We start from the raw sequence: 17,581 nt of genomic DNA on the forward strand, positions 1-17,581 counted from the left end.
ATATATATATATATATATATATATACACACACACACTCACACACACACACACACACACAATGTATCATGGGTTGCACAAAATATTAAGCAGCAGTTTGCAACATTAATAATATAAGCAGAACCAAATCAGCATATTAGAATGATTTCTGAAGGATCATGTGACACTGAAGACTGGATGAGTGATGCTGAAAATTCAGCTTTGCATCACAGGAACACATTTCATTTTAAAATATATTCAAATAGAAAAGAGTTGAATTTGTAATAATATTTCACAATATTATACAGTTTTTACTGTATTTTCGATCAAATAAATGCAGCCTAGGTGAGTAGAAGAGACTTCTTTCAAAAACATAAACACAAAGTTTTTTAGACACTGTATCCAAGTGTCAAATTACATCTTTGGCGCATAATGAGTAAAAAATTATCCCGATCTCTTATGGTTTACACTACAATAATGTAGATCTAATTATGGCTGCTTTATTTCACATTTCAGGGTTAAGGCCTTACAAGCCCTATGAGATCTCTATTTATCCCAAATATGTTGACAGGATTGGACGTCCTCTAACCTTAATGGCATACAGCAGTCAGAAAGGTGCGTAGTGCTTGGAAATCAGTAATGAATATCTCAGAGCTTCATGTAAATTGGGGAAGTGATGTGCAATAAAGCAAAGCTGGACAATGATACAATACTTCCATCTAGTGGGCTCAGACTTACATTTTCATATATTATTACAGCACCCTCTGTGGCCCCAGAGTTGAATGTTACGGAAATAAGTCATTCATATATCAAACTTCACTGGGATGAAGTTCCACTTGAGCAGAGAAATGGGATCATTCAAGGATATACCATTTCCTTTTGGCATGAGAGGGACAAAATCAAAGGTATTCAAGGATTTAAAGTTGATAACAGATTTGTGGATGGAAGATTGGAAGTTTTTATTATTATTATTAACCATAATGTTTCTATTCTGTTTCAAGTTATAACGACTGAGAAGACCAGAATTGTGGTGAGAGATCTTCAACCACTTACCAAATATTATGCCCTTGTGACTGTTCATACGATGGGTGGAAGTTTAAATGGATCAGTTGTGACCCTAGCAACTGGAAAAATTGGTGAATATTTATTTTATGACCATACCGATCACATGATCATACTGTTTAAATATATAAATATATATACACTCATACATAACTAAATGTACTTTATCAGTTACTATGAAAGTATGAAAATTCAGATGCAGTGATTATGATTTGTAAGTTGTCATTGAAACCTTATTTGGCAATTACATATTACTCTCACATACACATACATATGAAAAGCAGTGATGACATTTTATAAAATAAAATAACTGTTATATATATATATATACACTTTAAAAAATGACAGTGAATTTAACGGTAAAAGACTGTAAAAATGCTACAGTAAAAACCTGTTAAATGGTTAATGGTAAATTCCCCTACTATATACGGTGAAAAACTGTATTGGACATTACATGTATTGGACATTAATTTTACGGTAGTATACCGTTTTTGGAAGTGAAAAAGACAGTATAATTTACAGTGATTAACCGTAAATTGACATTCCCAGAATTCCCTGTGTTACATTTCAAATTTGATGTTTTTTTTGGTTGAAATAACTATATTTCTTAGTTTTTTCTTAATAGTTTTGTATATTAGGGTTGTGTGTTACACCTAATGTACAAAACTGAATGTTTATTGCATTATTTCAGTTTCATGTGGGTTACCATGATGGTGTTTGGTGTTTGTGTGAATGACACTGTGCACCTTCTATACATATTATTATTTAAAAGCTGCTAAAGTTTCCATTGATTCAATTGGTTTCCATTGATTGTACACCAGAATCTCAGTGAATGCAGACTTTTATTTTTTTAAAAGTATGAATATTCAGACACAGTGAATGTCTTTTCATTATTGGTTTGACATTATTGAAAATGTTTTTCAGATGGAATTGAAATGGTGCTGTTTGTTATCCCAGCATGCATTGGGTTATCACTTCTCATCATCATCGTTGTGTTTGCCTGTGTTGGGAAAAATGAACGGTGAGCATCCACAGGCTTGTTATTATTGTGTACCTAAGGCCAGTGCTATTATTATCATTTAATTTATGACTGTTTTTCATAGTGTGAAGATGTGTTTGTGGCCTATAATTCCTGATCCTGCCAACAGCAGTATTAAGAGGTGGACCGACACTGACTCGTTGCAGGTATGAGAATCTGGCGTATATATCATTTTCATAGATCGCTCAAAATCTGAAATAGATTTCAATACATAATAATCAAATGGCTTCAAAAGTCAACCAAACTGCTTAATAAATTCATATCTTAACATGTTTTTGTCCAAGGGCATGCCTCACTTTAAAGAAGACATGGAGCCTGTGTTGGTGTATATGTCCCACTTCAGTCTTCTTGATCTGGCTGAGAACGAGCCATTCAAGAGTGACTATGTCAAGGAGAACCAGTGGTCACATGATATCGACAGCCATGATGAGAGTCATCCCTCATTCCAGACCTGTGTCAGATATGATACGGAGCATGACAAGGATTCTATCCCTTATGCCACAGTTGTTTTCGGTGGTCCGTATCAAAACCATTCATCCTCTCGACCAGCCTACGTTCGCTCCGAGTCCACACAGCCTCTGTTAGGGGCGGACGACCCTGGCAGCCCCCCACCGTATGAGAATGTGTCACCAAGCGGCAGTGTTTCTCAAATACAACACTTCACTACATTCCCTCAGAAATCCACTGAAAGTGAGGAGAATGAAGAACTTTGGGATGAATTTCCTATGCTCAAATCCTTAGAGATTAGTGATAATGTTCATATCTAAAGACAAATTCATCCAGGTCCAAACCTGACTGATTTGGCTCACATGAGAGATCTGTTTATGAAAGTGATTAGCAAAAAGTATCTGCCTGTGACTAATAGGCCCACTCAGTTCCTTTTTGCTTTCGTTTCATTATTAACTTATCGCCAGGGACTGCATATAGATTAAACAGATAACATATAGTAGAACAGACCAGACCACTGGTATTACAATGAATGGGAGAAAATGGAACTCCCAAAATGGCAGCTCTAATAAAGTAAGTCCCACCTTTTCCAAGTAAAAGAGCCAGTCAACAAAATCACTTCCTGGTGTTTATATAAAACTTGAGAAATCGCATAGATGCATTTTATGTTATCCTGCACTTCCGAGTTCATTCTTTCATTGTAGCTAAGCAGAATGTCACAAGTACATTCATGTGTTCTTAGCACTGAGAAACTGTAGCAAATTTCTGCAGCATTTCAAAAATAATAATATTAAGGATAATGCTACATGATATCCAGTATAATGGGTTAAAATGAGCACATTTCTGGTTTGTTATTATTTCTGGGGCTGTGGGCGTATATGAGACAAAAAATGCTGGCCAACACTGATGTATGTTACTTTTTTTTTTTTGGCTGTACTTTTAATTCAAAATATTTTGATGATGTGATAAATGTTACATGTGGCAAATGTAAGGTAACATTAAGAAGTAAATGAACATGTTATACATTCACCTCTTGTATGGTGCTTTGCATTTTGTTTAAATATTTTAAAAGAATACAGATTGTGGTGACATCTGACAATGTTAAAACACTTCCTATGTAAAGGACAAAATAAATGATTTCTCCATTAATAATGTTATACTGGAATGTGTGATGGTGCAATGTTTTCAGTATGCAAAGTTTGTTAGAAAACATTCTTTTCTTGAAGCTCTGCAGAAGCTCAGCATGGTCTCTGAGTTTATAGACAGTATAGCTTTATAAAGGTGATGGTGGGTTACAAACCAGCATGAAAAGTGCAGTACAGAGTGTTTAGCTTCATGACTTCAATGTATTATACTAAATATTAAGAATTAATTATGTCTTGCAGATGTTTCAAGGCAATTCCAGTTAGTTCTGCAATATATGCCAATAGGGAATTTGAGATGGTTTTTTTTTTTCCCTGTCAATGGTTGTGTTTTAAACAAATTGGTTGAGTGACTGGTTTAATGACTCATTCAGTCACTTGTTTTGTTCCTGAATAAATCAGCCATTTGAAAAAATGGGTTGAATTAATGATTCAATAACTCACTCAAAGAGACTTACTTACTTTTAATCTGCAGAAAGAGTCAAAAATCTGAAAATTCCCCACCACTAATGCACATACTAACACTCTTGTCTGGAACACAAGTGGAACGATACAAACAGTGAGATGTCTCAATGCTGTTGAACCAGAGGTCCTATATCAGAACTTCTGTAAGACAGTAGCTTTAGCTGTCTAAAGCTATATTAAAAAAAATAATAATAATACATTCTCAGTACTTAAAGGTATAATTACAATGTAACAAGGAAACCATAAAAGAGTGAAAAAAATGATATTACAAATGTGTTTTAAACATATGAACTAACAATCAGCAATTACCTCTTAAGTTTCACAAAACTCAATTACACAACATTCTTTTGAGACAGACATCCTAACGTGCAGTTTGTTGAGTCAGATGCAGATTCTGTAATCGCTCTGGGCTGCATTTCCCAAAAGCATCATAAGCCTACGTAGAGTGGCACCAATTGTCTCTACGATCATCTCTTTTACAGTGCTTTTGGTAAGTGCAGCCTTTATGGATTCAGTGAGTTCATTTAGTGAATGATTCATCAGACTGATGTGAGTTTGTGAGTCATCTTGAATGATTCATTAATAAACCCAGTTTCTTAGAAAGGTGTTTTTCTTGCATTACCATTATTTTTGGTACATTTTTGTTTTTTTACATTGAATTTAATGTAATACAATATTGTTTTTGAGTGCAGGTTACAAAAACCTCTCAATTCAAGATGCTAATTAAAGGACTGGAGTGGTATGAATTACTTGTGAATTATTGTGACGTTTTTATCAGCTGTTTGGACTCTCATTCTGATGGCACCCATTCACTGCAGAGGATCCATTGGTGAGCAAGTGATGGAATGCCACATTTCCCCAAATTTGTTCAGATGAAGAAACAAATGCATCTACATCTTAAATGGCCTGAGAGACAAATTAGAGTGCACCTTTTCCAGGATTTACCTGATTGAAATAAATCGTCCTGTGTTATTTGCCACTGTTAACAACATCACTGTGTTCTTGCAGGTGAGAAGACTTGTTTCAGACTACAAGACTGCAGAAATTAGCATAAAACATCAAGGGCCCTATCATACACCCGGTGCAATGCAGCGCCAGGCACGAAGCAAGTGTTTTTTGCTAGTTTCAGCCCGACACAGTTATAATTTTCACGTTCTGCACCAAATTATTTAAATAGCAAATGCATTTGTGCCCATTTGTGCGCCCATGGGCGTGCTGGTCTGAAAACGAGGTGTGTTCAGGCGCATTGTTGGCGCGTTGCTATTTTGAGGCAACTGAAATAGACAGCACCATTGACCAACAAAAACCTGGTCTAAAGTCAATGGTGCAATATTTTTTTTTTGTTAATTAAAGAGTGTGTTAATAATATGTGCCTATAGGCAGGTGAACAACACGCGTACACTGTGTGCTTATTACACACACAGGGACACGCAGCAGTGCAAAAACATGCCAAATATAAAAAAAAATTAAAGGATTACAATGTAAAAGATTATTATTGTGCCTCATAGATGGTTTGCTCGCGCGCTTTAACCTCATGCACGAGCAGAACCTTTTTTCTCTCTGGAGAAGCGTTCAGTCTTTGCTCTTGCAAATTCTGCCATGTAAATAGCGAATCCGCCATGGCATGTGCGCAACTGGCCTTTAAAGGGAATGAGAGATGAGACTCTGATTGGTTTATGGCACATTATGCCCAAAACACACCCATTACTCATTAAGAAAATAAGGACAACCCTTTTAGACCATGCGCCGACCATTTTTCCCGTCCTTTAACTAGCAAAAGTGGATTCGGACACACCCTAAGTGCACCTGTGCCGTGCGGTTTAGACCAAGTGCTTAGATAGTTAACATATGGCCCTAAAACTGTAGGTGTATTCTGTAAGATTCTGACACGTTTCATTTAATCAAGCAGTCTTAGGTCTTAGTGGCACATCCCACCCTCTCCTTGAATGTGAGCACTGATACAGAGACAATCCTGTTGAAGCTATATGTTGGAAGTCATCAGTGGTTGACCAGTCAGTCAAATAATCATCAGTTTTTACAGTCGTTCATATTTCAGAGCTTTCTTCAATAAATACATATTTGGTCTGCAATGTATCAAACACATTTTATCCTAAGTATCATGCAATGAACAGAGTATCTCTGCATGAACAGAGATTTCCAGTAGTGATGTTACATATGACGGTCGCCATGATTTTGCCAAGTAAGACATGTTCCTGGATGAAAATCTTTTGTGAAATGATAGCTGATAACAAGGGTGTAGAAGCACCTAACCCTGATCATAAGCCTAAAACAGATATTTCCTGAAAAGTTATCCCTCAATTCTGATTGGTTAATTGGAATTTTGTTGCAGGATCAACAAGGATGTTGATCCAGGAACATGTTGTACTTGGTGAAATCACGGTCACCACACCACACCACACGGACACTGAAGCTTCAAAGCATGTATCAAGTACAGCACAATTTCTCAGGAAGCTCCGTGCCGGAGCGCATATTGTTTTCAGAGAAACACACGATCAACGAAAAACGAAGCCTCACTTTCTTACCAATCATGTGAATGCTTCACTTTTGGAGCTTTTCCACTGCACAGCACAGTACGGCACGACACGGCTCACTTTCTGGCGTGTTTCCACTTCAAGGTATGGCTCGCTTAAATAGTACCACCTCGGTTGAGGCTATATGAATAGTTAACCATTCAAGTAACGCATCAGACCTTCACATACATCCCTGCCCTCATCCTCTACAGCTAGTGCAAGTGCCACCACAGGCTTCGCTGCTGAAGGTGAATCCCATGCATTCTCGTAGGCCTCTCCATGACTCTCAAAATGGTTATGTAGAGCACAGCATGTCAGCACCATAGATTTCACAAGGTTGACCGCACAGTCATTTCTTTTCATAAGGCAACGCCATCTTCCTTTTAATCTTCCAAAAGCATTGTCAACCACTACACGTGCTCTGCAGATTTTCATGTTGTAGACCTGCTGTTCTGCTGTCAGCAGTCAAGTGTCAACGAATGGTTTTAAGAGCTAATTCTGCAAGGGATAGGAAGAGTCGCCTAGGATGTAGTAGCCAACATTCACCCCACCAATGTTTCTGGTGTATGTGGTTTCCCATAGTCTGGACAGTGTCAAAACCCGAGCATCATGCAGGCTTCCAGGCAGTCCTGTGAAAACATTCCAGAAAAGTCCCTTTCCATCTACAATACCTTGAAGGATGATGGAGCGCCAGCCTTTATGGTTGAAACAGTCAGCGATAGTCCTGTGGTGCTATGATGGGTATGTGTGATCCATCAATAGCACCAATACACTGTGGGAACCCCTCACCTGTTGTAGGCAGCCTTTTCTTGAAACTTCTCCTGATCTAGAAAACAAATGTGGGTCCCACTTTATATTAAGTGGCCTTAACTACTATGTACTTACATTTTAATTCGTCATTTGGTACAATGCACTTATTGTGTGTACATACATGTTTTTACATTGTACTTATATTTTAAAAATACCTGGCTGCTTGTAATTACATCTGTAATTAATTTATTTAATTACATTTAGAATTACACTGTTGACCCATCCCTTACTCCTTAACCCACCCTTAATCCTACCCATACCACCAAACCTGACCCTAACCTTACCCATATCCCACCTCAATAGCAGCAAAAGTGTTTTGCAATACAATATGAACACAATACATACACTGTACATATTTTTTGATGTAAGTACATAGTAGTTAAGGCCACTTAATATAAAGTGGGACCCGAATTTGTTTTGGTACCCACAAGGTCTCTGCAGCAGCACAGAACTCCTGAACACACCGACACACTGTTGTTATGCTTACTCCAAAAAGATGTCCAACACTTCTGTACTCAGAGCCGGTTGCAAGCTTCCACAGTGCGATGGCTACTCTCTTCTTTAAAGGTACACACACACAGAGAAGTTTGTGTCCCGTCTCTCCATCGCTGGACGCAGGTTGTTGCACAAGTAGGTAAATGTTTCATTGGACATTCTAAAGTTCTCCAGCCACTGAGAGATTGTAAAGCCGGGGACAATAACATCCTACCACTCGGTTAAGCTCGGTTAAATGTCCAGCGAGATGGTCTGTGGCGGGGCGACTTTGCAAAATATGATAGATCTGAAATACACAAAATACTTTTTTAATACGCAATATTGGCAGCTAAGTTCATTATATGCTTTGTGGTGATATAGCGATTGAGACCCTAAACACATTGCTAGATGCAAGATTAGCTTACCCTCGTGCAAACCAAGTGATGTTGCCGTCTACGCTTTGCTGTACGAGTTCCCAGACTCTCTTGTATTTTGCTTTGTTGCCATCATCCTCTTTTGAAACAAACTTCTTCGTCTTGCAGTGAAAAACATCCACATGCCGAGAATCAAGAACACCATTTCATCGATAGGCTCCATTGCTCTTGTTTTGCGCGTTTACAATGATGTCACGGCAGCAGAGGCGGCCCAACTAGTCTATAATCCCACCCACTAATTGCAGTGGAAAAGCAAGCGAGCCGAGCCGAATCGTACCATGCAGTGCAAAAGCACCACTTGTGTCAGAATATTTGAACCCAGACCAGTTCTCTACTGGTTATTGAGGTTCAAGTCCATTTGCTAAGATTTTTTTTTTATATATATAAGCCTATGGCGAAAAGCTTCAAAGATTCAAGAGTCCTCGTTTCTCCATCCATAATTTCAAGAGCAACCTGGTTTGCTAGTATAACAGAAAGTGCTTTGCTATAATAGATTGTTTTTACCCAATTAAACTTTTCATCCCCTTCTAAACTGACATCAGACCTGTGATACAAGTTTACAGATTTCAGTTGAGACACAACAGCACTAGAGGGACAAATTGTATTTCTGGAGTTTACATTTTTGTAGGGAAATTTAATTCCAGTTTGATAATTTAACATATTACAATTTTATCTGTACATACGCTGAGATAAAATAAACTTTAATTCGGCAGTCAGATTAGCATTTCCAAACAGCAATAACTTTACTTGTAAAATAGCCCATCTCTTGCAACCTGATTTACTGACCCATTTCAATTTGCAATATGAAGACACAGCAACAAAACTGTTTGCATGGATTGCTTTTTCAATTAAGTTATGTTTTAGCTGCATTACACAAGTGCTCTAAATCTTCCATGTCATGAAAATATCTGAAAAACAAATGCAGAAAACACAACTGATCATATTTTTATTGTAAAAACTAACCTAGGAGAATTATTGAGCATTATTTTAAATTACAAAATCATAATAATAATAATAATAATAATAATAATAATAATAGAAATGTTGAGAAACAAACTTCTGATGTTTGTCAGTGCAGGCTTTTGATTGTCCCATTAGATTTCTACAAATTATAAGGAAATATAGAAGAACGGCTTGCAGCTTTTGTTTTGACTGGAAAGTGCATTTTATATGCATAGGTATAATCTTTAAGTATGTGTATAAGTAATCCATGTTTCACTTCAGTGTCCCAATCAGCCCTGAAAAATTTGAATTTCCTCTTCACTGAAGTCCAGCTGTCTGACCAATCTGTGAGAGAGTATCCATTGAAAAAAACAAATCAATACCTTAACCAAACAGTACAAAATGCCATAACTCAAACAGCTTCTGATATATCAAATGTTTGTGTGTGTAAACCATTAAAAAAAATGACTCACTGCACTGCTAACTCTGTGAATCTGGTTGGGCCGCACACACACACTAAACACTTGGCTTTTTCTGGTCTCTCCAGGAAGTTCCGCAGCATACAAGCATCTATCCGCCCTCTTCTGCCTTTCCAAGAGTCTGTAGGCTCCGACAGAACGTACTCCACCTCAAACCTAAGAAACATACATGCTAGTTAGGATGCTGCCTAATGACCAATTCAAATCTGAATTGATTCCCACTGAGATCACTCATTGTCATTCAAAAATGTGACATTACTGATAGAATTAACAGTCAGATATACAATGGGATAAATGATACCTTTCCTCTTTTGTACAAAGTTCATCCAGCTGAGAGCACCAAAGTATGTCCCGCTCCTGACGGTTAAAGAACATCAGCTTGGTTTTTCTGAAAAGATAAACATAAATTATTAATATTATTATTATGGTTATCATTTTGATAAGTCAACTAATCTAGCAAGCATTTTACAGTTAAACAATCATTTTCTAAAAAAATCCTAAAGAAAGAAAGCCCCAAGAATTAAAAGGCATCTATCACTAATACAAATATCCATGATGGCTGCTTTAACAGTCACTGTTTGGCATTGACAGCTGCATTTGCTTGTATGTGAGAGTCTTCAAAGTTTTGTTCAAATAGCTGTTTTAATACAAATCTGTATGAATGAACAGTTGAAGACAAAAGCATACTCAGGTAACCGTAGCAACAGTATCAAAGATGGCAATGTCCATAACATCATGAAATGTTACGCCCCTTACCACATTGTGATGCCGTGTCCCAGAGCGACGAGACAAAAACATTAAAACCCATTATAAACGAGGCATTTGTTGCATCCAGTGGGGACATAATTACGGATTATAATGACTTATACTGTCTTTTTACACGTTGCGTTGCATCGCGCCGCGTAAACATAAAACCATGTCTACATTTGTGATCGGAGAAATGACAAAAAAAGTCTAGCAACTTTAGGGATCTCATCTATTCACAAACAGCTTGTAACACTCCAAAGAGAAAGGAAAACTTGAAATCGCATCATATGACCCCTTTAACATTATATAATTTGGTAGACAACTAGCTGTTCAGATTTCATAGTGACTTTAATGTGATGAACTACGAGTTTATGCTGCTAGGACACCAGGGTACTGACTTTATTCATCGATTAAAACCACCTTGACACCAGCAAAAGTTCTCGCAACATTTGCTTTTCGACTGGTGACTTAAATAGTGCATGTTGTTTGTTTGTTTTTTATTTATTTTATTTTTTTCCCACATTTGTACGGGGCAGACCTGATTGATGCGAGGTCTTGTAGAGCCAGCCGTATGAGACGAGCCATGGGTGTGAAGCCTGTGCCGGCTGCTAACATGTAGAGATGAGTGACATCATGCAGGATTCGCATACTGAAGGACCCCTCAGGACCACCTACTGACAGAGAGGATCCTGGAGCAGGCCAGAAAGATGACAGGAGTTAGTTTGTGATTCAATGCAATTCCAGTTTTCATGTTTATTTTCAAACTGAAACTTACTATTTGTTTTATTTGTGCTTTTTTGTTCATTCTGTATGTGCAAAACAGGGTTGTGAGCCATGAAATGAGAAAGCTATTTAGTTATCATTCAATCCAAATTTGAACTGAGATACTAAACAAGGCCCACCATTAACATTTGAGTTTGAAAAAAAAAAAAAAAAAGTTAAGAATTAAAGTGAACTAAAATTCAAAGAAATCCGTTTGGTTTAACAGATCTTACAAACCGGTTTATGGACAAGGGAGGGGTTCAAATTCCAGCTCATGAATTGCCCAACCATGGTGTAAAATCATGTAATGCTGTTTCTTTCTTTAAAAAAAAAAAAAAAAAGATATGAGAAGTTACTAACCAATAGGAAGGCTGGCGAGATGCGAGGTCAACAATCCATCAGGATAGATCTTTATCATAAGATTTAAGTCTGAGCCCATTTCAGCACTGGATTGTGAGGGAGGTATTAGCGACTGATCCACTGGTGTGTAGGGTTTCACAACATCTGTACCTGTGCACCAAACACACAAAACCAGCCTGCTGAACACTCCATAAAACTATCACCTTCCATCGGTTCTCTTTAGATCAGTAGAGCATGAGCTGTGACAAAGTGTCGTATTACCCTGGAGAGATGTTTTGAGGTAGACGTGTCTCCCCACAGGAACTTGCATATTTGACCCTGGAGGAAGTTGTAAACACAAGACCTGCGTGTCGTGTGTGACGTCTGATTTCGAAACCAACACGCATTCCCTGTAGGAGAGCTCTGTGATCAAACAAATGTTATTAAACCTTACTATTATTATTCGTTTATGTTTTACAAAGTAATTTCTTAAATGAATGAATGAGGAAGTGAGGAGGGAGTTAGGTAACTGAACAAATTTACTAACTAGTTATATATTAAAATATTTGTATAAGCCAAAATATGTGTTTAAAAATTTACTTCGACCTAGAACTGTACAAGGGTACTAAGATTTGTAATTTTAGAGTTTAAAATTATGCATATTTGATTGAATATGAATGCCTTTAATAGTAAAAAATATTTTTTTCCCTCTGTATTTAGAACCAAATCTGAAGTTTAGAAATTTTCCAAAAACAACAGAAACAATAATAAATAAAAAAAATTCACGTATAAGCACAGTAGTAAAAACATCCACATAAAAATTAGAATTTGCTTTAGGAACACAGTAAATAATTTAACACTAAAATAATTACATACAGAACAAATAATAAAGGGTGCAATACCGAGCCTTGTGGTACCCCTTTATTTCATGTTATGTTACAAAACAAAGTAGTATCTCAAATGTGTTCCTCTATGCCTCTATCTTTACAAAATTAAACATCAAATTCTCTGAAATTTAGATACTTTTCTGACAATCAAGATCATAGGTTTGTTACTCACCACGATCTTTACACTGAATAAATGTGTCATGGTGTTCTAGTGGTTGCCCCACTTTCGTCCACTTGTCTTTGACAGATTTGTGCAGACAAACCTGAACTTTTCCTACAGAGTGGGCTGTCTGGACTATAAGCACAGGACAACAGGGAAACACTTCTTTAGAATGAGAAAAATAAATGATTGATTATTTATAATACGCATAATGTTTAAATAGTAAGACCATGTAAATGCTGTAGTAAATTAAAATAGTAATGAATCAGTAGCAAGGTACTGTACTCTTCAATGGATCACAGTAATATTAGCTGACACCATCACTCCACCATGGTATGGCTACAGTACTTTTTGTACAGATAATTTTCAATATAATTCTAGATTCAACACAAAAAAGCATGTCTAATTTAACATACAACTCACCATCAACACGTCCTTGAACTTCACTAGACAGGCCTGAAAAGAAACAGTGTTATCAACTTGATATAGAACAATACACAATGTTCATCTCTAAGTGGCTGAAGAAATGCAAAAAGACCCACGCCAGTAGAGAAGGTACGACATCTTCCCCAAAAGCATCTCCACCCGAAGAGTATCACCCTGTAGATCCACCACTGCACAGCCAGCACTGGGAATCTGGTGAGGGGAAAATAATAGAGAATTTGACTTTTTTTTTCTTTTATGTTTGAGAAAAGACAACCAGATAACCACTGCATTTAAGGAAAATGAGTTGACACCGACCTTTCGTTTGGTGTAAACAATGATATTGACAGTGCCATCTGTCTGGAACCAATAATATCTAAAAATGAAGAATAAATATACAGAGAATCAGCCAGTGTGACTTCAGTTAGGTGAGGCTGACAAGTTTACTTTTATTTGTCTAAATTTTGTCTAGCATTCATTTATTTTAATATTATGTAATTATTTTGTAATGTAAAATACAACCTACTTTTTTTATAAAATACTAATATTTTTAGAGCGCTGTTAGTAAACTTTCTCTGAGTAGTTAGGAAAAAAAAAAACAACTCTCTGGTTCACAGGCTGAATCTACCTGGGATCAAACATGTAAACTCAACATTACTAGCCAAGACCATTATTCAATTGACCACAACGAGCCCTAAATGCTGCATAAAATGCAGACCAGATGATACTGTACCAAGGAATGAGTCACTCAGTATAATGTTTATTATAATCATGACATAAGGAAAAAACATACCGAGGGCGATGATCTTTGGCAGGGAGAGGAGAAGATAAGGGCTCCTGTCTTGAAGGTGGAGGAACAGACAAACCTGGTATGAAGAGTACAAAACACATAATTACTCCTCATGAGTCAAATAAGTAATTAAGTAATAGCATACTCAGCATTTATAACTAGAAATCTGCATAGTTGAACTACGGCTTTGATGTCATACCGTTCATGTGAGCGCTCTCCGTCTTCTCTGTCTGAGCTGCAGGAACCGAAGAAACATGTAATGAGGCATTAGAACAAAAACTAAAACAACAACATCAGAAATCTTATTTCGGCTTTGGTTCTGAAAGTAAAGGAATATTCCATTCCATTAACAGCATGTTAATTAGTACAAAAAAAATATTTCAACTATTGATTATTTCATACAAGAACTTGGCCACAAGGCAGGATGTTTGTATGAGAATAATTATATATTTCCACAAAAATGAATGAATTTCACTGAATTCATTTCTACTACCAAAAGAGCTGACAGAACCTTGAAGAGCAGGACTGGGCTTCACTGCCATCCTCCCCACCAGACACTCCTTCAGCATGGACTCATAATTCACCCACCGATGGACCTTAGGCAGACAAACATCAGCAATAATATTTACAAATCATTTGCAAGCTATTAGTTTATAGTTAATTACATAGTTTATAAAAAGAAGTCTCTACGTTTTTAATACATTATTAGTAAGTGTTCCTAAAATGTTTACATATAAATGTGAATCAATTCACTTTATACATAAACATTTATTTAAATTTCTTTAGTATTAATTAATAACTTTTAATGTAAACAACTCTGGTTTAAAAATCAGACTAGCCTCATTGTTTATATGCAGATACTCATATGTAACATTTACATATTTAAAAAATATATATACTTTTTTTTTGTATGTTCTGATGCATACTAAAATGTAAAGCACAACTGTTCAACATACAATTGAGTCAACTATGTTAAATGCTATTTTATTGTTCACAAATTCAGCAGAATCAACAGATTAATTCCATGAATTCAGCATTCATATTACATAAATATTTGTAGATCTATAAAGTTGTTCACACGTAAATGATTCAAGTTTAAATGTAAGTAAATGTGCATGCGGTAGAACCGCACATAAAATGCATTCAAATACACATGAGATCATGTTGTTAAAAACAAACCTACTGTAACTCTTTACATATGAGCTAATTAAAAGGGGGGGAAACAATGTAAAGTCTATTTATAAACTTTGAATTAACTAGTTTGCACATTATTTATAAGTAATTGTAACTGTATTCTTAATATGAAGTGTTAAACACACAAAAATTGAGAGCAAAATATGGACATAAAATATGGTTTTCTGAAAGCACTGTTTTCAAACGCTCTGCCCAGAGAGCATTTACCTGGTCAAACAGGTCAGTGCTATCAATCCCAGCAGCCCTCATTAGCTCCTCCCCACCAGGGTGGAAATCCATGTAGGCACTCACGTTATAGACCATACCTACAGAAAACACACAAACATACAGAGTCATGTGTACATCTGATCTGACACAGCCCTAACATCTTTTATTTCTTGTCTGGATACAAACTGAACTGAGAGAAGTCACTTATGCTCACCAAGGCTGCATTTATTTCATGAAAAAATAGTGTTAAAAAATATTATTACAATTTAAAATATCAGTTTTCAGTTTTAATATATTTTAAATGTATTTTTAATTTATTTCTCTGTTTGCATAAGTGAATTTTCAGCATCATTAATCCAGTGAAATCATTCTAATATGCTGATTTGCTGCTCAAGAAACATTTATGATTATTATCAAAGTTGAAAACAGTTGTGCTGCTTCTTATTTTTGTGGAAACCATGATTTAAACATTTTTTTTATATTATAAATGTCTTTACTGATATATTTGATCAATTAAATGCATTGTTTTTTTGATGAATGTGTTTGTTTGTTTGTTTGTTTCTCTCTTTCTTTCTTTTTTAAAAGTCCTACCGAATCCAAACTTGAGCGAGATACAAAGGTTTTCTTAAAGGGTCATGAAACCCCCCATTTCAGTACTGGTTAGTTCTCACCACAGTTTTAAAAAATGCTAAAAAAGTGGGCATGGTGCGCGGGGGAGGGGGAAGAGGGGAGACAGACAACACACACACAGCTTAGCGTTCTGGCAGTTTCATTTCGCTCCCATCGAGACACAAATAAATGCACAGCCATTTGCACTCTGCATCGAAAACATATATATGAAAGCGCTGTTGCACCTCTGAGAACTTTTAAAGGAACACTCCACTATTTTTGAAAATAGGCTCATTTTCCAAGGAATCAAGGAACTTTGCTGCCATACCATGGGTGCAGCAGGCGCAATGATATTACGCAGCGTTTTCTCCAACAGTTAAAATTATCGGATGCTAACATTGTCTTCTATGATGTGCAACAAAAACACCTCTGCTACAATCTCAGAAAAAGTAGTCTGGGGTTTCATGACCCTTTAAATTAACCTCAGTACGCATAGACCATGGACATAAACTTTACTGAGATGAGTTGAGTTCATGATGTGTATTTTGATGTTATACCTCTAATGCAGGTCCAGCAGTCGTTTCTGGTGTTGTGTTTCTTCAGCTCCTCTTCTGTCACCTCAATCAGTCGACCTCTCAGTCCAGTCAAATCACGTCCACTCTTGGTCAGTCGGATCCAGTCCAAGAGACTGTGACCCGGCTTTAGCGCCACCTGTACTCATTAAACACAGCAGTAAACATACAGTGCTGTACACACAGGGACAGCTGAACGGTAAATATAGAGCCGTCTCGTTTTGCTATGCATTTAAACCACTCATTGCATTATTCCTATGACAATAATGTAGTTCAAGGGACCAACCTTATTTCTGGACTGTCCGGTTGGTGCGACTCTCTGCTGGGATCCAGCTGCCGGAAAAGACTGAGATGGTACATTTAACATATCTGATGCTTTAAAACAAATCCAGTTCCCGAGAAAACCTGCCCAAACACACTAAATATCACTGATTTGAGAAAATATGCTGAATGTCACTGATCAGAGGATTTTACTGATGAGGAAGTGCTATGAGAGTGTTATGAAATGCGACTTCCTCATTTTGGCAGGTGGGTTTATTTTTTTATTTTTTTTTGGAGCTGTCTAACATGACAACATGATCCAGTTCAGCTGCTCGAAAAACACAGAAACACGGAGAAACGTAACGACCACCAGCGATGATACTGCTGTCACAACAGAACCGACAACAGCACTAAATTCCTACTCAAAAGACCGTCGCCAAAATATGACGTCTAAGCGACCATTGCGATTTCATAATAAAAGACGAATATGTGTAGAAATGAATACGAATACTTAAATTTACACATAGCTCAAAATGTAATTGGTCTATCAATATTAACATTAGCTTACAAAAGGAGGACGTGATTCCATGAGCGTATTATTTACTTCTTTATATTACTCTTAACTTGACTGAAACACAAATCTATTATGTGAGTCCTATGATATAATGCCACTTAAAGGGGTCATATGATGTTGCTAAAAATAACATTATTTTGTGTATTTGGTGTAATGAAATGTGTTTATGCGGTTTAAGGTTCAAAAAACACATTATTTTCCACATACTGTACATTATTGTTTCTCCTCTATGCCCCGCCTTTCTGAAACGCGTC

General features: G+C 36.7%; 2 protein-coding genes across 3 annotated transcripts in view; one reads left to right on the top strand and one right to left on the bottom strand.

The window, feature by feature from the left end:
* Positions 1 to 3,499, top strand: part of LOC107732744 (granulocyte colony-stimulating factor receptor-like) — a 19,792-nt gene extending 16,293 nt beyond the window's left edge. The window contains exons 11-16 of the mRNA XM_016544163.1: positions 494 to 592; positions 736 to 882; positions 979 to 1,113; positions 1,964 to 2,060; positions 2,143 to 2,224; positions 2,363 to 3,499. Coding sequence (XP_016399649.1) covers positions 494 to 592; positions 736 to 882; positions 979 to 1,113; positions 1,964 to 2,060; positions 2,143 to 2,224; positions 2,363 to 2,845 — 1,043 coding nt within the window. The 3' untranslated portion in view covers positions 2,846 to 3,499. The remainder of the gene's footprint in view (positions 1 to 493; positions 593 to 735; positions 883 to 978; positions 1,114 to 1,963; positions 2,061 to 2,142; positions 2,225 to 2,362) is intronic.
* Positions 3,500 to 6,754: 3,255 nt separating this feature from the next.
* The window catches only part of LOC107732743 (cytochrome b5 reductase 4-like), an 11,887-nt gene continuing 1,060 nt past the window's right edge, over positions 6,755 to 17,581 (bottom strand). Inside the window, exons 2-18 of one of the 2 annotated variants that reach the window (XM_016544162.1) lie at positions 16,779 to 16,897; positions 16,478 to 16,631; positions 15,312 to 15,409; positions 14,422 to 14,506; positions 14,110 to 14,145; positions 13,914 to 13,986; positions 13,439 to 13,496; positions 13,240 to 13,333; positions 13,121 to 13,153; positions 12,710 to 12,832; positions 11,933 to 12,073; positions 11,672 to 11,821; positions 11,088 to 11,238; positions 10,104 to 10,190; positions 9,797 to 9,958; positions 7,961 to 9,668; positions 6,755 to 7,489 (exon numbers count right to left, since the gene is read on the bottom strand). In XM_016544162.1, the coding sequence (XP_016399648.1) occupies positions 9,614 to 9,668; positions 9,797 to 9,958; positions 10,104 to 10,190; positions 11,088 to 11,238; positions 11,672 to 11,821; positions 11,933 to 12,073; positions 12,710 to 12,832; positions 13,121 to 13,153; positions 13,240 to 13,333; positions 13,439 to 13,496; positions 13,914 to 13,986; positions 14,110 to 14,145; positions 14,422 to 14,506; positions 15,312 to 15,409; positions 16,478 to 16,631; positions 16,779 to 16,897 (1,619 nt within the window). In that variant the 3' untranslated portion in view covers positions 6,755 to 7,489; positions 7,961 to 9,613. Of the gene's footprint in view, positions 7,490 to 7,930; positions 9,669 to 9,796; positions 9,959 to 10,103; positions 10,191 to 11,087; positions 11,239 to 11,671; positions 11,822 to 11,932; positions 12,074 to 12,709; positions 12,833 to 13,120; positions 13,154 to 13,239; positions 13,334 to 13,438; positions 13,497 to 13,913; positions 13,987 to 14,109; positions 14,146 to 14,403; positions 14,507 to 15,311; positions 15,410 to 16,477; positions 16,632 to 16,778; positions 16,898 to 17,581 lie in introns of those variants that run through there. The other variant, XM_016544161.1, reaches the window with a different exon arrangement.

This window comes from Sinocyclocheilus rhinocerous, unplaced genomic scaffold, assembly GCF_001515625.1.
Source record: "Sinocyclocheilus rhinocerous isolate Xijiao unplaced genomic scaffold, SAMN03320098_v1.1 scaffold369, whole genome shotgun sequence".
In the NCBI taxonomy this organism is placed as follows: Eukaryota; Metazoa; Chordata; class Actinopteri; order Cypriniformes; family Cyprinidae; genus Sinocyclocheilus; species Sinocyclocheilus rhinocerous.